At 24.3% G+C, this 23,940-nt stretch overlaps 3 protein-coding genes across 8 annotated transcripts; 1 reads left to right on the top strand and 2 right to left on the bottom strand.

The window, feature by feature from the left end:
• The first annotated feature begins 324 nt into the window (after nucleotides 1-324).
• LOC412002 (E3 ubiquitin-protein ligase Ubr3) lies at nucleotides 325-18,660 on the top strand. 4 transcript variants are annotated; one of them, XM_006567951.3, is made up of 30 exons: nucleotides 326-561; nucleotides 905-1,259; nucleotides 1,920-2,133; nucleotides 2,235-2,363; nucleotides 2,480-2,745; nucleotides 2,825-3,069; nucleotides 3,142-3,259; nucleotides 3,437-3,616; nucleotides 3,711-3,937; nucleotides 4,064-4,219; nucleotides 12,213-12,394; nucleotides 12,485-12,624; nucleotides 12,713-12,855; nucleotides 12,938-13,107; nucleotides 13,195-13,438; nucleotides 13,501-13,660; nucleotides 13,739-13,921; nucleotides 14,222-14,374; nucleotides 14,611-14,789; nucleotides 14,898-15,321; nucleotides 15,428-15,573; nucleotides 15,661-15,807; nucleotides 15,874-16,188; nucleotides 16,273-16,492; nucleotides 16,570-16,779; nucleotides 16,853-17,127; nucleotides 17,212-17,559; nucleotides 17,685-17,813; nucleotides 17,902-18,041; nucleotides 18,195-18,660. In XM_006567951.3, the coding sequence occupies exons 2-30, from the start codon at nucleotides 1,037-1,039 to the stop codon at nucleotides 18,310-18,312; spliced, it is 5,784 nt and encodes a 1,927-aa protein (XP_006568014.1). In that variant the 5' UTR covers nucleotides 326-561; nucleotides 905-1,036; the 3' UTR covers nucleotides 18,313-18,660. The 4 variants fall into 4 exon arrangements, with proteins under 4 accessions (XP_006568015.1, XP_006568014.1, XP_016766865.1 ...); XM_016911376.2 differs by lacking the exon at nucleotides 326-561 and adding an exon at nucleotides 585-725; XM_016911375.2 differs by lacking the exon at nucleotides 326-561 and adding an exon at nucleotides 585-781.
• Nucleotides 4,814-11,672, bottom strand: LOC725122. Of its 3 annotated transcripts, none has more exons than XM_016911378.2 (9): nucleotides 9,321-9,987; nucleotides 7,024-7,565; nucleotides 6,724-6,865; nucleotides 6,393-6,533; nucleotides 6,076-6,293; nucleotides 5,787-6,007; nucleotides 5,470-5,708; nucleotides 5,282-5,411; nucleotides 4,839-5,197 (listed from the first exon to the last, which is right to left on the bottom strand). In XM_016911378.2, the coding sequence occupies exons 2-9, from the start codon at nucleotides 7,540-7,542 to the stop codon at nucleotides 4,861-4,863; spliced, it is 1,947 nt and encodes a 648-aa protein (XP_016766867.1). In that variant the 5' UTR covers nucleotides 7,543-7,565; nucleotides 9,321-9,987; the 3' UTR covers nucleotides 4,839-4,860. The 3 variants fall into 3 exon arrangements, with proteins under 3 accessions (XP_001121007.2, XP_016766867.1, XP_016766866.1); XM_016911377.2 differs by having other exon boundaries at nucleotides 9,557-9,987; XM_001121007.5 differs by lacking the exons at nucleotides 7,024-7,565; nucleotides 9,321-9,987 and adding an exon at nucleotides 10,838-11,672 and having other exon boundaries at nucleotides 4,814-5,197.
• A 2,772-nt stretch (nucleotides 18,661-21,432) lies between the features above and the next one.
• Nucleotides 21,433-23,599, bottom strand: LOC409308 (small ubiquitin-related modifier). Its single transcript, XM_392826.7, has 5 exons — nucleotides 23,455-23,599; nucleotides 23,268-23,336; nucleotides 23,103-23,180; nucleotides 22,627-22,698; nucleotides 21,433-22,435 (listed from the first exon to the last, which is right to left on the bottom strand). Exons 1-5 carry the CDS (start codon nucleotides 23,467-23,469, stop codon nucleotides 22,373-22,375), a joined length of 297 nt encoding a protein of 98 aa, XP_392826.1. The 5' UTR covers nucleotides 23,470-23,599; the 3' UTR covers nucleotides 21,433-22,372.
• Between the last annotated feature and the right edge of the window lie 341 nt (nucleotides 23,600-23,940).

The following is a 23,940-nucleotide window of genomic DNA, read 5'->3' as shown; positions in this document are numbered from 1 at the left end:
ACAAAAATATAAAAAATAAATGATTAAGTAATTAATTCGTACCTAAACTTTTTTGAAATATCACAATAAATGCAAAAAGTTTTATATTCCCTAATAGATTAATTTGTCCAAAAAATCATATATGATTGGATTATAAGTAAAGTGAATAAATAATATGTTCTAAATTATATTTTTACATTATTTAATTATATTAATTTCAATTAATTTTTTATATATATTGTTTATAATTGCTATAATAACAGAAATGAAGTGCGTATACATATATATATTTAAACATAATGAAAACTAATGAAATATGTACATTAAGAAACGAGATCTGGTATTCTGTCATTGTTCTGTCGATAAGATAGACAAATTCTTGATCAGAAAGAAGAAGACGTACCGTAGAAGAATATAAGCTGTGGTCAATTGATCGAACGATTGGTGATCGAGTGCTTTTGCTGTTCGGTAAATGTAAATGTGTGTTGTATCAACGAGGATTATTGTGCAAGTACTGAGTACTTGTCGAAACATGAAATCTGAAAGTCGATAGTAACCTACGGTTCAGGAGAGTAGTATAAGGTAACGGTCCCTTGCTTTCGTCATGTTGTCAAAATTGATGAGGAAGACAAAGTTGACGGGAGATGCTCACTGATATGGAGGTTGTTGAGAATTCTTTAGTCCGCGGATCGCCTCTACTTGAAAGGTTTCCCGGAAGTTTTCATACGAGAAACACGCAAAAAGGTGTAAGTCGTCAGGCAACTATCGGCTGTCTTGTCGGCTTCCTGAAATTTTAACATCGGTATCACCTGATTCTCGACTTGACTTGCTCATTTGTTTTTCGTTCTTATATTTGTTATTTTTAGGTTACGCTTTTTATAATGGTCTTAAGTTTTATAATAATAATTATTTACATTGTTTACAGATTCTGTAAGGTGTTCCCGCGGGATTTGGCGAGCTGGCGAAGCCAGGACGTGAATACTCGTCATCCTCGGAGGATACCGCAACACGTAGCAAAGACAGTGGTATCCTCGCTGTGCGAGGTCAATCTTTCACAATGTCAGGCTTATGCACTGATATATTAAGGAAAAGTTATACAGCTGCTCATATACATGCAGAATGTAGTAATTTGACTCATGACAGTGGCTGTCCACCATCTCTTACTAAATTATTGGATGAACTGTTAAATCCTAGTAAAGATATTGGTGACAGAGAAACCATAAATTGGTGTAAATGGTTAATAGCTAGTGGTAATACACCAGAAAAATTTGCTAAAATAGGTACAGCATGCATTTTATTTTCTTTAACTTAATAAATTAAAAACATGATATGTATAAAAAATTATATTGAATTTAAATGTTTAAATTAAGAAAGATTAAGATATAATATATAAAATCAGTTTTATGATTAAAATACATAGAATATAGAATATTATGTATTAATATTATAAATATTATAATTATTATAATTCTACACTAATCATTGTTCGACATTTCTACATAACATATTTTGTTATGAACATTATTTTAAAATCTGTGATATAATTATAATGCAATTTGCGTATTTGGCATCAACAAGATTATCCAATAAATATATGTTTATATATATTACTATAGATATGAAAATGTAAATGTACTAGATATTCTAATACTTAAAAGAATAAAGTTTATAAGATTTTTAATTTTAAAATTAAAATAGACAATTTTTTGAATCAATATAATAGTAATTTGAGAAAAAACATTATTTTAAATATTGAAAATTTAAAAATTTAATTGGAAATTTTTCAATATATATACCTTTATTATATATATTATATATATAGTTATATATATTATTATATATACATATTATATAAATATATAATATATTATATATAATATAAAATATATTTGATCAAATTTTCATATATTTAAATCAAATATTTTTGAAAAATATTTCAGTAAGAATGTATGATAATGCTACAACTTGTGGATTAGTTTGGACACCTAATTTTGTTGCATATCGTTGTCGTACATGTGGTATTTCACCATGTATGTCTTTATGTACAGAATGTTTTAAAAAAGGCAATCATTATGGCCATGACTTTAATATGTTTTTGAGTCAAGCAGGAGGTGCATGTGATTGTGGTGATGCATCTGTTATGAAAGAATCAGGGTAAATTTTAATAAATAAGAATAGAATAAAAGTAAAAGATTAAATTAAAAAGTTATAATTATTATTAATAACAATAATATTTAATATAATTATTTTTTTAGATTTTGTGATAGGCATGGACCAAAAGCAGCTGTTGATACATCAGCTGCTCCTTCAAATTTAATGTGTGTGGCAGAAGCAATGATGCCTAGAATAATTCTTCGTCTTATACAACATTTACGTGAAAATTGGTATACTATATATTTCTTTATTTAATAACTAGAATTATAAAAAATATATATATATTATATTTTTTATTTTTTTAATTATTTTTATATATATATTGAAATATTTTATTTCATTACAGTACTGTAGGTCGACGAAATTATGAAGCTGCAATACAAGATGCAGATGAATATTTAACAATGCTCATTGATTTTAATAAAATGGGTGCATTAATGAGGCATGTTATGACATCAGCTTTAACTAATCCACAAAAATATAGGAATCTTATGGATCCTACTGTATCAACTGGAGAACCAGAATATGATAGTTATTGTCAAGATAGTAATGAAATATATCAAAATGCAGTAAGATCATTACCAAATCCAGAACCACCTGATGAATACAAAGGCAAATCTTTTTTTTATTAATGTATATATATATAATTATGAAAGAATATTTATATAAATATTTTATTATATTATTTTAGAATGTGCATCACTACAAGAACATTTACAACATACCACTTTTTTAGAAGAATTAATGTTTTGGACAGTGGCTTATCAATTTCCACAGAAATTAGTCTGTTTATTATTAAATATGTTACCAGATCCAGAATATAAAGAAGCACTCACTCGAGCATTTGTTTTACATTATAGTAGAGTTTCAATGATGCTTGAACGTTCAACAGATCCCGATACTTTGAGCAATAGAGTAGTTCACGTCAGTGTACAGGTAAATATTGTAATAAAAATATTGTATTTATTATAAAAGAAATATTTTACATGTTTGTACTTCATGTTTCAGCTATTCAGTAATGAAAGTTTAGCATTGAAAATGGTAGATCAATTAAAGTTATTGCATGTTATGGTGATAGCTTTAAAATATATGATGAGTAAAATATTGATTCAAAATACTTTACATGGTAAGTATATAATGTTTATATTATAAATTTTATTAATAATTTTTAATTTTAGAATATGTTTTATGAAATTTTTTATAAAATTTAATATTTATTTTAGAAATATTTATTATTGATAAATATTGTTATTATTAGAATATGTTTATTGAAATTAAATATTCTAGATCTTTTTCTTTTTAGATCCAGACAAAAATTTTCATTATGTAGTAGATTGTGAACGTCAAGTGATGAAGGAACATTGCTATTGGCCTATTGTATCAGATTTAAACAATGTTCTTTCACACAAACCTATAGCTGTCAGATTTATGAGTGATGATACACTTTTAGAAATGTGGTTTGATTTTCTATCTATGTTTCAAGGTATTATTTTATTTTTATTATATAATTTATTATATATCAATTTATTATATATCATAAAATATTTTTAAAACTATTTTTATTATATTTAATTCAGGAATGAATGTAAATCAACGAGAAGTAAATCAACATGTTGAATATGAGTCTAATACATACTATGCAGCATTTAGTGCAGAATTAGAAGCTAGTGCATATCCAATGTGGGCTCTAGTTTCTCATTTACGAGGTCCAGAAAGTGCAGTTCTTACTCGTAGAGTTTTATCATTTTGTCTCACTGCATTGCAAGATTGGCTAGATGCTATAAATTTTACTCATCCAAATGTGGTAAGTAATTAAATGATTTAATAAAAATATTTTTTTTATATATTTTTATTTTATTTTTTATTTAAATTAATTAATCAAACTATAAAGAGTAATATTATATTTGAATATCTTTTTGTTTAATTACAGAGTGATAGTTTACAAGTGTCTTTTCATCTTCCATTGCATCGATATTTTGCTGTATTTATGTGCCAAGCTGTGCGTCAACAAGGGGCTACACTCAATGATTTGTTACCTCCTACAGATATGTTACATCTTTTAATGATGCATCCTTTACGAGTTCAGGTAAGTACTTTTTTATATATTTATATCTTTTCAATATAGTTTCGATATATATACGATATTTTAAAACAAACTTGATAAAATTCATATTTGAAGATATTTATACAATTATATTTTCTAAAGATATTATTTTATTTATATTATTTTATTTCATTATGGTAGTGAAATTTCATTTATGATATGAATTTTTTATTTTATATTTTATTAATAATTATTATAAATATTATTATAAATATAAATTTTTATTAAATAACAATACTTAATTACATAATTTAAATTAATAAATAACATTATTGAAGATTTTGATAAAAAGGAATTGGAGTTAGGAATATTAGAAGATAAATTTTTATTTTTAATTTTTATGATATGTTGAGTCAAAACAAATATATATAATGTTAAATGGCACAAGAAACATTATTTAATAAAAAATTAAACATTATTATTTAATAATAATATAAAAAACTAATTTTTAAAAAAAGTCATTATTAATATAATAAAATCTATAATAATATTAATTATTAAAGTAAATATTTATTAAAAGTAAATATTGAAAGACAATATGAAAGTAGAAATAAAACAGAAAAAAATATTGAACTATATGTTAAAAAATATGAACTATATCTTAATAATATATGTAAATATATTCATACTGATCTTATTTCATTTGGAGCATCAACAACTGTTTCTACATTAACAGGTAAATCAACTTGTAAATGTTTACTAAAATCATATGTAATCAATCTTAATGCTACATATCCACCCGATCCTAATCTGCCTTTATGAAAAATACCAGCACCTGCGATTGGAATTGGTGGATTTGATTCTACCGATTGAACATCAAGAAATGGTATTGTATTTTGTGCAGCATCAGTTTTACGATCACTTGGTGCAAAATTCAGATATTGTTCTGTTTTTGAGTCTGGTAATGCGAGAAGAGGTAATCGAGTTGGTATATTAGGATTCTCAAGTTTTAATTCAGTTCTGTAACAAATATGATATTAGATAAAACATTTATAAGTACAAAAGAATATGTATATATATGATATATATACAAACAAATATTACCTATCGGTTCGATCATGACTGAACCAAAAACTATTGTTTAATGGTTCTATTAATTTTCCAGTCGTGAAATTAAAAGGCGTCATTCTTACTTCTAAATTCAATCGTGAGCCAACCATTCGAAACTTGAAACCTGCAAAATAATTAGTATAAATACGAAGTTACAAGAACAATTCTTCATTTAAATGTACCTGTCAAAAGATAATTTTTGTCGAGGATTAAGTCGTCTAGATCCAAGCCTCGTTTTTCCCATGATAAAGTATGATAATCAATACCATTTTTGATATTACTATCTAATACATTAAATTCTTCAATTGATTTCCAATGTACACTGGCTTTATCAATATTCCCACGTGGCATCAATTCACCTTGTTGTATTTGTATATGTATTATTTGATTGACTTTTTTAAATCGAACACCTGTTACTACTCTGTAACAAATATTATTATTATTCATTGTTCTTCTCGAATCTTGGAAATTTTCTTCTTTAAATACATAAATTACTAACTTATTATTCGCTACATCAGATACGACTTTTCTTAAACTGAAGTATCGGTCAGAATTCATATTATTGTCATCACAATAGCAAAAACAATAGCTACAGTGCCAAAATAACCAACGCCACCAGCTATCGACTTTGGTTGTACCTTTATTGCAAGTGCTTTTTTCTCCAAATACTTGACCGTTTTCGTATTCTATGTATTCATATCTTCGATCATTATGTTCAGACTAAAATAATTCACGAATTTGTTTATTTTTGTCACATTGTTGTAAAGACAAGAAAATTTTCTATTTACCGAAGGGCAAATCCACATATCAGAATCAATATATTCGCATTTCAATATTCTACCATTACATTTACGTTGTTGAGCACAAAATTGATTTTTATAACATCCATAAACTTTTGAATATTCATAGTAAGCACAATTTTCTCGACAAGACGAGTCTTTATTCAAATCCACTTCATTCACAATATATCCTTGGAATAATTGTGTTAATTTGGTATATGTTTCATCTGTAACAATTATTTTAGTAGTTTTTACATATATATTTAGTAACTTTACAGATATATATATTTTTTTGTATAACAATACACAAAAATATAAAAATATACCTAATTTATGTATTCTCGCATCACATTTCCAAATTTGTCGTGGAGCAAATGCCATAGCCGTTTTTACAGCCCGCAAAGTTTCTGTCGTTCTTGTCTCATATTGTTGTTTTACTATTTCCATTTCATCAGTGAAATTTGTTCCTGGATCAAATTTATTATGATTAAAAAGTGAATTTTTAAAAAATTATTTAAAACCTAAGTAACATAAAATTTTTTTTCAATATTAAAAAAAATATAAATGAAAAAAATTGGATACATTATTATAAACCATGTATCGATGAAAAAAATTAATAAGCTATGTAATTTACAAATGATAATCAATGCATTATACCTGGATTGTAAAGCCGTAATATCTTATAAGAGAACTGAATCATACTGTAACCCTTAATTTCCGCCAATGTTATCGTGGTATATAAATTGTATAGCAATTGTTGAAGCGACTGATTTTCATTGCAAATTTGCGAAGATGCTTCCTACAAAACGGAAAAGTAAACGCAAAAAAAGAAAAGATTAAATCTATCAATATGAAAAATAATTAGTTCTTAAAATTTCGGTTTGTTAATTATCAAAGAAGAACGTTCGCTACATCGATGATCATCATATTGGAAACAATTCGTTTATATTATTATACCTGATAAACCGAAACGAATAATTTTTCGTGCACTATCAGGTCACCGATTCGAGAAAGAGCGTTCACGATCGACGCGTTCGGATCATGCAGAATTGTATCCAAGAAATCAGCCAGTTTTGGTATATCAAGGGCAACTTTTCCATTAATGATCTCCTGTTGCATCATTCGAAAAACTCGGTACAAACCGTTAATCCCTTGCAATTCGTTTTCTGTTCTAGCCCATAACCAAATGGAATTCAATGCATTCAAATACTCATAACTATTGCTCGAAATGTTTCGCTCTAATTCATCGCCAAATTTCTTGAACTTTTTTATGAGCCATAGATACTTTCCTTCTTTATTATTTTCAAACTGATATAGAGATCTAGAATGGAATAGATCTCTCTCCACTGCTTTCTCCAATTGTAATAGTTTATTTCGCATTTCGTCGATCATTGTAGTGTCATAATATATACTAACAGTCGCTCCCCACGTTATGAAGAGAAATAGAAGACATATAGGAATATTTAATTTCTTCATATTTGTAGCTGTTTTATTCGATCCTTAATAGAAAAATAAGTTCTTATTTTAATTTTTAATTATATATACATGGACAAATAATCCAATATCTAATATCTATATGAGAATGTGTGAGAATTGCTAAATGAGATGATTTCAACTGTAGTATGGTTGTATGATAAATTTCAATTGGAAATATTTTTGACGTAAATAATTTTGTTTCCACTCTTCTTTTTTTTTACTGATTTAGTCAAATATGTGATGCATTCCTTACCGTGTAGATCATTGACGATCCACGTTAACCGGGCAAACAAAGATATCTTTTGAGTCACTGTTTAAAGAAACTATACATGAAAGAAAATTAAACTGAAGAAAATTAAAAACTATTGTTAAATTGCCTATGATATAATTATTGATGGATTTACAAGTATTTTTTTTTTTTTTTTTTACTAAAAACTCTATTGATAATTCAATATAATAAATAATTTTTAACAATTAAAATTAAATAGTTTACGAGTCATATTGAATATATATTTATAAAAATAAAATAAAACTTAATAAAATTCATAACTTTTTGTTTTTAGAATTTTTTCTAAAATTTTTATAGTTTGAAAAAAATCAAAATGAAAGATTATTATACATTACACGTTACAATATTATTCGAAAAGAATGCCAGAGTTGCGTTCATTTGTATAGTGCATTCTTGGAACCTTGAAGAATAAGTTATCATATATTTGTAACATTTCATAATTCTCTTATTTGTGCATAATGATCGTTCATTGATATACAGAGTATGTTTGATAGTAAGGGTCGCATATACTGATTACGTTAAAAATTAGATACGTCAGTAGTTGAAGTAAAATGATATCATGTGTTATGTTCGTGAAAAGATTACTAACATGTAATTTTGTGATTGTTACATTCAATATGTATCCCAGAGATTCGTTCTTAATTAATAATACTTTTTTTTCTTTCAACAGATTACGTTTAATTCACTCGAATGTGAGTCACATCCGTATGTAATTATTAGCCCTTCCGGTAATTTAAACGATTTCGACAACAATCGATATCCGATAATAATAATTAAATACCTGATTTTTCTGTTTCAAAATAATAAGTTTCTCGCATCGTTTGCAATTTTTCATTTCTAAGAAACAATTCCTTTTTTATTTTACAAACAGAGCAGTATAAATTTATTTATTTAAATTTAAAATATAAATTAATAAGTTATCACATATTATAAATAAAATAAAATTATTATGAAACAAAAAAAAAAGATTAGCTTTACCGTAGTACAAACAGTTTTTCCTAAGGTTTCGTTGCTATATCTTTTTACATATAGTGCATGCATTATAAGTTTACGTTATATGAAAAGTGATTAGTCTTTAATAATTGCTGATGTAATATGCAAAAAATGATTAATTAATTTTGTAATATCTTGTTCAAATAAAATTTAACTTTTCCATTTTTTGCTGTTCAATAATATTGCATTAGCAACTGCTATGGTAAATTATATTTATTATTATTTTAAAACAAACATATCTAATTTAAAACAGAAATATAAATTATTTATATAAAAGTTTTATTCATTATTTTACTTAATAAGTTTCCATTTAAAAATTTATAAATGTATACATTTTAAATATTAGCAAATTAACAACTTTGTTTTCGTAAAGTTAGTTTGTAATACCAATATTTTTCACATGAATTTTTTAGATGTTATATTTATAACATAAAATTTTATATACGTAAGATTTTATAGATATGATGGAACGATGTAAGAAACTTTAATAACTTACTGTTATTTGATGACACGATATCTAGCGAAATCTCCGAATGTTTTTTTCATAAGACATGTAATATGTTTCATTAACAAATTATTTATATCGATATATCGATATTTCGTAAACAATTTTCAATTCAATTTTAATTGTTTTTTAACAGTGTCGAATAGAAAGTAGTAAAATTATATAGGTCATGAAAGGTTAGTATGATTAATTGAAATGTTTCGATCGTAATAAGCGAAAATTGAAACCTGCTAAACTGTGACTACAAATCTGCTTGCATTGTATTTTAAAATTGTTAAAATATTTTGATTGTTAAGTCTAAACTTTTCAAAGTTCACTATATACACTGTGTTTCATAAACATTTATTCAACAGTCATCTCTCAGATATAGAAAATGATTGAATTGTATTTTTAATGAAAAAAATTAGAAAAATAACATTAGAACAAACACCATTCCTCGTTGCGCACACTCTACTGAGAATTTCGTGTTATTGTTCCGTCATTTGACTCTATGTTTCTCCCCTCTCGGGTTGAGATCGTTTGAGGTTTAATGGTGTTATGTATTTCTGCGCATGCTCCTCTTCATTCTCCGGCTCTCTTCGTTGTTAAACCTTTCGCACAAACTGCCATTATTGTTCTTAGTTTTCTTATCCAAGAAAAATATTGTACTTCGTTTTTTCTTAAAAATTAATCCATTTATCACGAAAAAAGAAAAGACATTTTATTTTATTGAATATATTTTGAATAAAATTTATTCACTATTGAAAAAAATTAAATTGAAATATTAAATATTTCATTGTAGCGATCTCGTTATGATTCTTTGATAATTATCTTTTATAAAAATAAAATAGACTTATATAAGAGATTCAACTATATAATCAGATAATCAAACAAACATTATTTTTTCTTAATTATTATCTTTGTTAAAAATATCCTAAATTATTTCTTTGAAAAAAATTCCTTTTAAATAAAAAAATATAAGGTAAACATATGTTAAATCTTTAAATGTTTTTAAATTTGTCTATTATATTTATTATACTATTATAATTATAATATAATATTTTCTAGTATAATTATAAATAATTAATTTAAATCTAACTATAATGATGTTAAGCATATTTTACATTATTATTATACATTTTTATCTTAATAAAATATAAAAAAAATCAATATTTTAATTACATATAGGAAAATAATTGCAAATTTATTATTTCAACGTTGTATCTATATATATTCCTACTGAGTTTGTAACTTGAATAGGTACAGATTGTCGGATGTCACTTGATCACTGTGATATATCATGCACCTAATACCTCTTCATACTTAATAGTCATGATAGATTGAACTTCTAACAATACATAATATTTAATTTCGAAAATATTAAATAAATAACAATTTTTTTTAATCTTATATAATTTAAAAAAAAATTACGAATATTCAAAGAAAATTTAAGAAAAATTTTTAATTTTAAAACAAAATATTTTTTACATAATTTTAGAAAATATATTAAAAATGATAAAATTACTTACTTGCATTTGATTTGTCAATAATATAAGAATGCTTCTGCCGAGAATTTCGTCAGGAGAAGGAACGAGTAACCGATGAATATTTTTTAAAATATCAGGAAGAGCACCTGCTCTTGAGGAAACACATGTTTTTGCAAAATCTTCTAATGTATATCTCTCATATTTGTGAGATGCTTTAGAATATAAATGGAAATCATAATATAAATCATTAATTCGTCCAACATTTTCATCGAGAATACGCAATTTTTCATTTAATATTTCTTGTAACGGTATTTCACTTAAAACTTTAGCTAAAATCGTGTCCAATCGTATATCTATTTGTTCTTCAAAATTATCAATTTTTTCTGATATCCTTGATATACGATTCTTTAGTTCTTTTTCCATTCTCTGAATAAATGGTAAAGTCTTATCATATTCAGGACCTTTTGGACGTATTATTTCCCATGATTCAAAAATATCCATTACTATCTCATGACCGAATTTTATCATATCTTTTACACCATTATAATCAAATTCGAAACTATTTTTAATTTGTTGTAAACTAAATATTAAACAAATAAAAATAATTTTTGATCTAATTAAGATCATTTTTATTTATTTTAATAATTAATTTAAATCAAAAATAAATGAATAAGATTACACATTCAATCTTGTTTTTCTTTCTTCTTTTATTGTTCGTTTATTGAACCAATCTTAAATATTAAATCTAAAAATAATGATTATAAAAATAAAAAAATCAAAATTTTCAGAAATATTTGAAGAATTAATCACTCAAGGAAGAAACTTAGTCAACTTTCCCGAAACTATAAATGCTCTTCTCTTGTTATCGATCGTAGAATACTGAGAACACAGCGTTTGGATCCTTCCCAGTGACGGGATTGGTGGATTAAGTGGGGGAATATCATGAGTTACAGTAGACTCTATAAATTGTTTATTCTATGGGAAATAAATAAAATTAAATTTATAATGTCTATATCTATGTCTAATATGTTATATTTTAACATTATCATTTGTAATGTTTTTGTAAAATATTTTTTAATGATGAATAAATTGTTGAAATTTTTATAAATTCATTATAAATAGTAATAAATAAATAATAATAATTAAATTCTAAAATTTATTTTGATTTTTATGATTTGATATATTTATTTTATGTTTATTTTTATATATAACATCTAGGAATTATAAAAATATTTTGTTATTATTACACAAAAATAAAATTGATTCAATATCTTTAAATTTTTCATATATATATTTTACATACAAATATTGAGAGATATTTTCAAATATGAAATAAAATGAATTTTAATAAATAATTTTTTTTGTGATTTTCTTATTTTTTAATATTTTTTTTATAATAAATATAATATATTTTTAGGTTGCCTTTTATGAAATTCTAAATGGATTATGGGTGCGTAATGGTCTTCAAATAAAAGGTCAAATTATGACATACATACAATGCAACTTTTGTAATTCAATGGTAGATGCAGATCTTTATTTACTTCAAATCTGTGCAACAAAGCTACAACCAGATATTTTTCTAAAAACAATTGTTAAAAAGTAATGATCATTATTATATTATATATCATATATTATTAAATTATATCTTTTAAATTAAAATCATAATTGATAATGATTTTATTTAATTAGATTCCTTGTGAAACAAGAGTTGAGTCTTTGTTTATACAGAACATCTCAAAATGAATACATGGATGGAAAACATGATATGCCTATGTTAGAAAGTTTTTTAACATTTTTAGCAATATTACTTAATGTTCGAACAAATTTAGGTAAGATTTTCATGTTATTTTTTTTTTAATTTTATTTATATTATATAATATTTATTAAGTTAATATATATAACAAATTTTAATTTCAGGTTTATCTGATCCTGAAATGTCCCGTTTAGAAATGGTTACTTTATTATCTATGGGAGATAAAACTCATAGTCAATTAATGGAATTAATGCCAGAACGTTCTGGTAGTACCCAAAATAGAGATTTTGAATCTGTATTGGCTGATGTATGTTTTATTATGTTTTAAAAAAAAATAAATATGTAATTATGTAATTATATAATTATGTAACATAAAATATAATTTACAGGTTGCAGTGTATAGGGCACCTAATCTTGAAGCTAGTGGAAATATGCAACAAGGAATGTATGGACCAAAACCTCGTTTAGTCTGGGAAGAGTTATTTGATCCCTTGCATGTTTTGCTAAGAGCAGCTCAAAGAGGAGATTTTCAAATGGCAATGGATCGTTTTACTGAATAGTTAGTAAACTTTATTTAAAATTAAATATTACAAACAAATTATTTTTTTATTTTTACTTTTTTATTGATACTTTATAAATATTTTAGTGTGAAGCAATCAGGAAAATTAAAAAATAGTGCAATTCCATGGCCACCATTTAGGCATCCTGCTCCTGTTTCATCTGCATATGATGATCCACGAATTGTATTACGATCTAGAGTTTTTCATTCTATGATTTTAATAATTTTATATAAATCTGTGTATGGACATAACATATCAGAGCATGTAATGGCATTGACTATTTATTTATTAGAAATGGCAGTAATTACTGCAGAAATTCCTGATAAATCTGTAAGTAATTAATTAAAAAAATATTGTAGAATTGTAAAATAATTATATTTTTTTCATATCAGATGAATCCTTTGTGTCATTATACTAGTGACGAATCATCTCGTATAATAAAAGATATGGATTTAGATGGTTGGTATAAAACTGATGACTTGTCTGAAAATTTGAGAACAGTAATACCTAAAGTAATCTTAGTTCAAGAATCAGAATCAAGTAGTTCAGATAGTGAGTAAAATTATCATTAAATTTATCATTATTATTTTTTGCTATATTACATAATTATTGTTTTAATAAATTTCTTAGGTGATTTTGAATGGGAAATTCAAGGTGAAATGACTGAGGTTGGAACTTCACTCATGATAAATGATGCAACAGATGAAGGTTCTTTAGAAGTTTTAGCTCTTCCATCTTTAGATACTATCAGTAATGATACTGGATTACAAGTTGCTATGAATGCTTCTTTACCTGTTTTACCTCAAGTAAATGGTAAGTTTTTATTTATATTTCTTTTTTTATTTATATTATATAGCTAAATTATAAAAAATAAATATTTACATTTAATTTATAAATTTAATTTGTATGTGTCAAAAAACAATCCTTATAGGTCCTTGTATATAATTTTTAATATACCTTATTCTAATTAATAGCTGCAATATACATTATATATATATGTGTATTATATATATAAACATATATTCATAAATTTTGAGATGGATATTTCGGTGTTGATTAAATTCATTATATGATATTGTAATGATATTTTATTTTTTCTTAATTGTTTTATAGACCAATTTCAAATAACTTTTGTACCTGAAGATGGAATTGTTACAATATCAGAAGCTAATAGTGAAGATGATTTAATAACTTTACCAAGAGCTTTACCATCATCCACCGAAGAATCCATGGCCCTTGCCCTTGAATCACCTCCTCTACCAAACAGTATGTTATATCTATTATTTCACCTTAATCATAGCAATATCCTTCTTATATTTATATTATATATTTACAAAATATGTATCACATTTTTTTCATAATTAAGAACTAATATATTAACACTATTCTAAAATAAGTTATCAATTTTATCAATAAAAAGAAAATACTTGATATTTGAAAATAACATTTTTAAAAGAAAAAAAATAATTTTTTTTTTTTTAATCTTTATTCTTTACATATAGATTTTGTTAGTCAACCAGCATTACCACCAGCACCTCAACGACCTGCCGTTATGGCTGGTAACGAAATAGTTGCTGCAACAACAATGTACTCGAGACTGAGTAATTCTAATATAACAACGACAGAAATTGTTCCATCTACATCAAGTTCACATAAACATTTTAAAAGAAGAGAAACTCAGGTACTAATTTACATATTGATTTTTATCAATGTTATATGTATATATTTTAATAAATAAATTATACTAGAAATATTATTAATTTGTTATTCTATATTCTTTTTTGTTTAGGGTGGATCATTACAATCACAAACTATAAAAGTAGATGAGAGTATAATCACGTTATTGTTAAAATTGCATTCACAATTATCAGGTGTTCCAGATAGTTATAATCCTGAACAGAGTGCAATGTCAGATAATGAAGCTAGTAGTAGTTCAACTATAGAACCTATAGAATCGCGAATTGGTGATGGTCCATTCTTTATTGCGAATCTATTAAACAAGATAACAAACTTGGATCCTATGTGCAAAGAAGCTATAAATGAAGCTAGGAACAAATTATGGCCAAGTATGCAAGAAAGTGAAGATAAACAACGAGAGAAAGAAGATCGCGAAAGAGAAGAAAGACGAAGACGAGCAAAAGAAAGACAGCAAAAATTAATGGCTGAATTTGCTAATAAACGAAAGCAATTCATGGAAAAAGCAATGGAAACAGGTAAAATATAAACACATAGAATTTATAAGATTAAAAAAAAACAATATTTAAGAATAAAAAAGTTTAATTTATACAAGAAAAAAAAAATTTATGAATTTTTGTTTAGATGGAGCAGGAGTATCTGGTATGGATTGGGATCAAAAAGATAATGCAACAAAATTAACTAGTAAAAAGGAATATGATTGTGTTATTTGCAGTCAAAGTAGTCCTAGTACTGAAGATAATCCTATGGGTCTTGTTGTATTAGTTCAAGTAATTTTCATTTTATGAATATTTATTCATATAAATTATTTTTATTAGAATATTTGCATAATATTTTTATGTAAATTATATATTTAGGGAACAAGTGTCATTGGTCATGAACGTCAACAACCAGATAGACTAGTTTTACCTACATCTGATGAAGATCCGCCTATACCAAAGTGTGATACACGCGGTGCCTATTTTGATCGTAGAATGGATGCAATGGATCGACATTTTGATACTGTAAATATTTGAATTTCAACTTATTCATTGATCATACTAAAATAATATATATATTTTTATTTATAGGTCTCGTTGCTGTTATCCATTAATTTAGGTTGGGAAGGTGGAGTTTATGTTCAAACGTGTGGTCACCATTTACATTTAGATTGTTTGTTGCCATATGTAAAGTCTCTTGGTCATCAACAAAGACAGCTTTCTCTTGCTGTAGATAGTGGCGAATATTTATGTCCACTTTGTCGACAATTAGCTAATTGTTTTCTTCCACTTTCTCCACAATTAGGAAAACGTGGAACAATTGTACGATCTCCTTATGTTCCTTTTCCTACAATACTTCCGGAGATAAATAATCTTTTAAAAGAAGTACAACGAAATTCATCAACGGTAAATCTCTCAAACTTCGTCTAATTTACAATAATATATTTTAAATGTTCTTTGCAATTAATATTTTGTGATTTATATTTACAGAAACGAACATTTTTATCTGAAGCAATGCGTAAAGCAGTACAAGATATGACAAGGTGCACAAATTCTAAATGTCAACAACAACATAGTTATAAAAGTTTGTTTGCTTTTATAACTTCTATAGCACGAACTAATTTTGAAATTGAACTCGTTCAACGTGGCGGATCATTGTGTATTCTTCCACCTACTACAATACCTTTAAGACCAAAACGTGATTGTATTGGTAAATTTCTTTTATTTATAATTATAATAAATAATAATTAGAATAATAAATTTTGCATTAATAATATTTTTTTTAAGTTGCACTTCTTGATGTGCTTGCAAAAAATGCACGTCTATGTATGTTTTGGCCAGTACAACATACATGGCAACAATTATGCGGATTACCTGCGGAATCAGCAACTCCACTTGCTCTAACACTACATGAAGAAGAAGTTCCTTTACTTCTTAGAGATCCGACTGCTCTTCTTATACAATTTATATTATTACTTCCTTTGCATTTGGATCAAAGTAATTATATAAATTCATTTTCAAATAAATTTTAACAATTTTATAAAACTTAATAAATTTTAATTATTTTCAGCATATTTCTCTAGCGTAGTAAAAGTAATTTATAACTTATTGTACTATCAAGTTATAGTACAAATAAGCGGTGGTCTCACACAAGCAGAAAGAAATACATTTTTAAGGAGAGAATGTAATGATCGCGGTTCTATGTCTTCAGAAACAATACTCTGCAAAATCATTGAATATTTCAATAACAGTTCACTCTACCATTCAGATACTGTTTTATATGATCCATCCACTTCGTCGTGTACACCATATGCACGAGATAAAATGCACAGTATCGAACAACAGGTAAATTTGGATAGATAATTATGTAATTCATAATCTTTATCTTGTTTTTAAGATTTTATTGTATATTTAATCATATTATTTCAGATTCAATTTATGTGTTTACCATTTTTACGCATAGCTGCATTGCTTCGTTATCATTTGTACGAGGAACCGTTACCTTTAATTAAAACACCACAAGTCGAATTTGCAAGATTAGTATATTACTTAGAATTAGTTACAGAAAGTATGGATTGGAATATGTTTAATTCTGCTGTAGCTTTGAATTGGCAAGATAATGAGATTAGTGCATCAGTACCTCGAATGTGGTGTGATCAATTTCTTGCATTCTTAAATCGAAGTGATGCAGGCAGGTATTTAATTATGGAACAACATATATCATGGCAAGTGCCCAAGTTACTTAGTCTTCCAAGGGAATATGAAAAGATTTTTACGGTATGAATATTTTCATATAATCAATTAAAAAATATATTTTATATTTGTATTAATAATTATAATTATAATTATAATTATAATAATATTAAAAATTTTATAAATTTTAAAAATAAAATATTTTTTAGTATTATCATGGACGACAATGTCGTCAAGGTCATTCAATCCCACAGGAGATTAGTATTTGTTTGTTATGTGGTGCCATTGTTTGTTTAAAACAAAATCGCAAGCAATGGAATGTATGCGAAGTTGTTCAAGTAAATACATATTTATATATATAATTTTCTTTAATAATTAGTAATTTAAACTTATATAAATAAAATTATTTTTTTGTATTATATATAGCATTCAATTGATTGTGGAGGTGGAACTGGTATATATCTGGTAGTAACATCAACTTATATTGTTGTAATTCGCGGTCAACGTGTTTGCTTATGGGGATCTTTATATCTCGATGATTTCGAGGAAGAAGATAGAGATTTGAAGTAAATATTTTATTTTCTAATATTATATATTTATATATAACAATATTAGATATATATTAAAAAATCCAATTTACCTTTAGATATATTTTAATTTAAATTTTTGTTATTTATTTTATGACTAGAAAGATATTAACATTTATTCATATTTTATAGACGTGGGAAACCTCTTTACCTAAATCAAGATAGGTATCAATTATTAGAACAACAATGGTTAGCACATAGGTTTGATCATACAAAAAAAACATGGGTATGGCATCGTGACATACTGTAACATATTACAACATTAAAAAGTGATTATGTTGAAACAAGTCGAAGACTTTTAACAGGTTTATTCCCATACAATGCCTCGCCAAGAAATAACATCGCTTTAAGAATTAACAGATTGCTCTAATATTTTATGGATAATTATATTTATTATGATGCAATGAATAAGTAGACATAATATTGAATGAAAGTATTACAAGAAAAAAATGAGGTGAGAGCTGAATTAATATTGTTTATAGTCATAATACATAAAAGATTATATTCGAAGAAATGTATGTTTTGAATTACACATTGTACATTCTATTTAAGTATATACATATAAATTATGTCCTAAATAAAAGAAGTACTTATTTAGTATGTAGCATTTGTACTTAAGAAAACTATTCAAAATTCTTGAAAATTTTTTAATCGAAATTTTGATTATATTAGAAATCGGATAAATTATATTGTTTAAGATAAATAACATTATAATAATGTCATGATTCTTTAGAGATGGATTGAATTTATTATGTGCTTCTTTTTAAAATAGGAAAAAATAGAAAAAAAGTCATTATATTCTAATCATAAATAATCATAAATTTATTATTATAATTAATTTTTTGATTATTAAAAATTTTATTTTAAAACTTCTTTGAAATATTATCTAAATATTCTATTTAAAAATAGAATATTTTATATTATTATAAATTGAAAAATACAGAGGACTATATTAGATCTGTAAACATGACAAAATCAAAGACTGATGTCTTTATAAGAACTCTGTTTCTAAATAAGTTTAACAATGAGCTCGATTTTAAATCACTGTATAATTTGTTGCAATTCATAATGTTTTACTCTGATTCTGAATTTATATGAGCAAAATAGAAATATCGATCGTGCATAAATTTTTAATTAGAAGGTGAAGGGAAAATTTTCATATTAAATTGGCAAAAATGTTAAGAGAATAATTTTGTAGAATGATATATTAAATATATCGAAAATGCAAATTATCGGAATATCAAATTAACATATAATCAGTAAAATAAAGTTTCCATGAATTTATAAGGAAATTTATCTAAACCATCTAGTGTTATCTAAATCTAGTTTTAAGTTTGTATATACATAGAATATAATGGATTGTATATGGAGCAATTTTTTTTATCAACAAAAATCTTTTTGAGAGAATAAAAATAATCTTCAAAATTTCAACATTCTTTTGATTTTTATATACAATTTTATTTGGAAATTTTTTTATAATATAGTATGATACATTAAAAATTAAATATTTTTTATTTAAAAAGTTTTATTCTATCTCGCATTATTACAGAATTATACATCGAAAAATGAAAAAAATCATTTTTAATATAACCATAAAACTTTGAATGCTGATTTTAAGTAATATTTTATTAAAAATAAAAATTTTTTTTCAAAAATTAAAAAAGTAAAAAGAGAAAAATAATTTTTTTATTTATAATGAAACATTGTGAATATATAGAGTATAATACATTATATATAAAGCAATTTTTTTTTTTAATAAAATATCATTTGAAGAAAATGAAATAAAAATGCTCAAAGTTTCAAGTGATTTCTTCATTTTTTAAAATATAATTTTGTGATAATTCAAAATAGAATAAAAGTTTTTAAATAAAAATATTTAATTTTTAATATATACTATTTATACTATTATAAAAAGAATTTCTACGTAAAATTGTATACAAAAATTGAAAAATGTTAAAACTGAGGATTATTTTCACTTTCTCAAAAAGATTTTTTATTAAAAATTAAAAAAAATATATAATCCATGCTCCACATATATACAAACTTTCAATAAAATCAGAAATTTTGATTTAAATAAATTTCTTTGTAAGATAATTCATGAAGCCTTTCTTTACTAATTGTATATTTTTATTATTAAAAAAAAAATAATAAAAAACAAAAAAAAAACAAAAAAAAACAAAAAAACAGAATCAGCAGTGTAGTAATTAAGTAAGATTGTTATTAATACCATGTGAATGATATTGTAAAATTTTCTCTGTAAAAATAGTTTTTGTTTTTAATTTAATAATGATATGAATTCTCTTTGCAACAGTTCATGAGAAATTGAAATTATTCATTAATCAATGAACTTGGATTCAGACAATATTTGATGCATTATATATTTCTGTATGCATATTTATGGGCTGTGTATATGAACCTATAAACTCATTTTATTGAATGAACTATTTATCTACTCGCTGATTTTTTCGCACCGGTGCATAAATGCTAATTGAACTGTGGCAATTAAGTTGTTATTGTTTTTGAAGAAGCAATTTGTATGCAAATGTTCAACTAAAAGATTAAAATTTTTGTTGAACATTTTGATTTTTAATAAAGTATATTTGCAAACAAATTTTTTATTGGACATTTTAATTTTTGTTATGATGTGAATATACAGAAAATATACAAAAAATTGCTTCTTCTAAGTTATAAATCACTGTAAATGTGTAATAATGATAGGATGCCACATTAGGATTACTAGTTAACTCAAAATGATCTGTATATAGTTAATTATTTTTACGAATGTCTGCTTATAATGTTAAAAATTTGCGAATAATATGTTAAGAAGTGCTAAAAGATAAATAATAATAGCAATTATCAACTTTGTTCAATGTATAAATAAAAGCAATTCTATTAAATGAAAAAATTGTCTATAAATATATTCGTTTAACTACTTTTCAAATGGTGTGTAAAGTAAATAGAGAAAGATGAAGAATCATTTATTTTTAGATGATTATTACAGGTAATTTATGCCATTGGCAGATGTAAACATGTTTTGTAAAATGGATGAAGCTTGATAAACGTAGATGTAATTTTATCGTAAATCTAATGATTATTACAATATTATTTATATCAAAATCATTTTCTTCTTTTGTTACGAAAATGAGACTCTAGTTTTTATTTTATTTAATTATTTTTCTATTCAACAAGTGCTATTTTTCATAATAGAGAGTACTACTAAAAGTAATATAATTATTTTTTACTTATTTGTTCTAATTATATATAAAACATCTACTTATAAATTATTTTCATTATCTAAGAAAGTGTTATTATTTAAAATATGAATTGAAGATATATTAATGAAAGAAAAATATTAATCAATATCTAAAAGTTAGTAATGAAAACAGAAACTATATTACTTATCTGTACAAGAATAAATTTTATTACAATTTATAGAAATTTTGTCCTGTTAAATCAAATGAATTAAGTATTTTGTAATGAGGATGCTTATAATAGATTGATATTCAAATAATATATAAGAGTTACAATTTAATAAGTTGTAGATCTTTGACCTAATTTTTATTCTTTACTCAATAGTAATAACTCAAATAGTAATTTAAAAAAAATATTATAAAAGTAAATTTGCATAATTATTAGATATAGCAATTTAGCATTTTTATTATTCTAATACATAATTTATCTATAATAAAAATCAAAATCTATAAAAATCTTCAAAAGCATCCACATTACTTACATTGATTATTTCATGCTTATCAATACAGAAGAGAATAAATTTTTTTTACGTATTAGTGAATGTATACTTTTCAAGTAGAAAATATTTCTATTAATATTAAAATTACATAAAAAGGCAAAGGGAAAATATTACAATTATTTCTTTTATTATAGACGTACCTTAAACGCAACAATTTTGTTTAAATCATATTTATATTATATAATAATTATCATGTTTTAATAACAAAACTAAAAATCGCGATCTAAAACTAAGAATTTAGAAATTTATAGGATGCAAATATATTGCCAAATGTTATTAATGGACAAAACTCACAGCATTTAAGGCATGATTCTTTTTTTAGTTCTGTATCTTTTTTTTTTGTTTTGTTTTTGTTGGATAAACATATACATTGTATGAAACTGACTGTTGATGGTCTTTGCCACGTTACAGGAATGTAGAACAGCACATCAAAATGTTACGTAAAAAACCAAATTACATAATGTTTTTTTAACATACATATATATATACTGATAAACTTGTCCATTTCTTTACGATAGTCACTTTCACTTTAAAAGAGATTGAAACTTAATAGATTTCTTCAATAGTGACCACCTGTCTGTTCTTGATATACTTCAATAACATCATCATTTTCCATTTCCAACTGCAAAAATAGTTTTAAAATCATAATATTTCATAAGATTTAATCATATTAATTATAAATAATGTTGAAGTCAATCCATAAAAAAAGATACATTATTGATAAAATTTTTTTATTTTTAAAAATAATTTTATAAAGTTGTAAAAAGAAATTTTATGTCTCATTCAAAATTTTAAATTTAAATAGAAGTTTACCTGCTTTGGTGTTTCATCATCATTAATTCTTTTACCGTCAAATAGAAACCTGAGTGATGTCATAGGAACACCCTAAATAAAATTTAGATATATAATTAAATATTTTTATCTTTCTTAAAAATATGTATTAAATAATTTTTGATATCAAAATATACAGAAATATTATAATTCGATATGTCTTACAAACAAAAATCAATTTATCATTTCATTTTATTTTTAAAAGCTCAAAAATATTTTAACTATAAATTACATTAAAAATTCATTTAAAAAGAAAAAATATATTTTGTTTCTAATAAACATATGAAAATTCGTGATTTTTTTAATTTATAGTTTTGCTATTCATATAACTTAAATTATATATCACATGTCACATAAAAAAAAAATATGAAATTATTACAAAAATTTTTTTAATAAATTAATCTATATTATTAAAATCTAATAATATCATCCACGTTTATTTTGAAAAGTCAACTAACCACACGATCGCTATATGATTTCTTGAGTTTACCCATTTGAGTGGTCATCTTTACCCTAAAGTGAATTTCATTGCTGTCCTAAAAAAAAATGAAATGACGAAATCGGTCATTAAACGCCACCAAAATAAGATGTCAATATAAAAAAATATAACTCTAACTTCTTACATTTCCAACAACTTTAAGCTTGATATATTCAGAATTCGCGTCGCCTGGGCCGGCTTCGGGTTTTTGTTCCTAATACGCAAGGTTAGACTGATTAGATTCAAAATATGATTGAACATTCGAATGTTATATTAAATTTATACTATAAAATGCCCACTAACAAATTGTTGATTAAAATAAGAAAGCCTACCTGATTATCAGACATGGTAATTAATTAAATATAACAATTCTTGACCACGCGCCAGAACAGTAACCAAACACAAGCACGCAATATGGCGCCGCGCTTTTGTCAGTTTCACAGTCTTCTATTCTTAAAATAAAAATTTTAACGTTTAGTAGTTATTTTCGTTCCAAAAGACATCATTTTCTAACAGTTTTGCTTTAAAATTTAATCGTTCTTTATATATTTACATATATATGTAACATATATTACATATATATATTACATATATACATTATATATATATGTAATATATATACATATTTATATATAAAATATATATTATATATATAATATATTATATATATATTATATATAAAATATATATATATATACATATATATATATGTGAATATTAGCTAAATAATTACATTATAGAAATAAAATATAAATCATTAATTAGATAAAATTTTTTTTTCAATTATCTTTTTATATTGAAGATATTTAATATTATGA

This window comes from Apis mellifera, linkage group LG3 (genome assembly GCF_003254395.2).
Source record: "Apis mellifera strain DH4 linkage group LG3, Amel_HAv3.1, whole genome shotgun sequence".
Lineage (NCBI taxonomy): Eukaryota > Metazoa > Arthropoda > Insecta > Hymenoptera > Apidae > Apis > Apis mellifera.
The sequence above is the reverse complement of the archived record's forward strand: the minus strand, read 5'-3'. Positions and strand labels throughout refer to the sequence as shown.

Excerpts from the sequence above, each read along its gene's own strand:
- LOC412002 (XM_006567951.3), top strand. The coding sequence starts at position 1,037 with ATGTCAGGCTTATGCACTGATATATTAAGGAAAAGTTATACAGCTGCT. Across the intron at positions 1,260-1,919 it reads AGAAAAATTTGCTAAAATAG|TAAGAATGTATGATAATGCT; the intron begins GTACAGCATGCA and ends AAAATATTTCAG. Across the intron at positions 12,856-12,937 it reads TTGAATCTGTATTGGCTGAT|GTTGCAGTGTATAGGGCACC; the intron begins GTATGTTTTATT and ends TATAATTTACAG.
- LOC725122 (XM_001121007.5), bottom strand. The coding sequence starts at position 11,422 with ATGATCTTAATTAGATCAAAAATTATTTTTATTTGTTTAATATTTAGT. Across the intron at positions 6,534-6,723 it reads ATTACGGCTTTACAATCCAG|GAACAAATTTCACTGATGAA; the intron begins GTATAATGCATT and ends AATTTGATCCAG. Across the intron at positions 5,198-5,281 it reads AGTCATGATCGAACCGATAG|AACTGAATTAAAACTTGAGA; the intron begins GTAATATTTGTT and ends TATTTGTTACAG.
- LOC409308 (XM_392826.7), bottom strand. Across the intron at positions 23,181-23,267 it reads AGCTTAAAGTTGTTGGAAAT|GACAGCAATGAAATTCACTT; the intron begins GTAAGAAGTTAG and ends ATTTTTTTTTAG. Across the intron at positions 22,699-23,102 it reads AATCATATAGCGATCGTGTG|GGTGTTCCTATGACATCACT; the intron begins GTTAGTTGACTT and ends AATTTTATTTAG.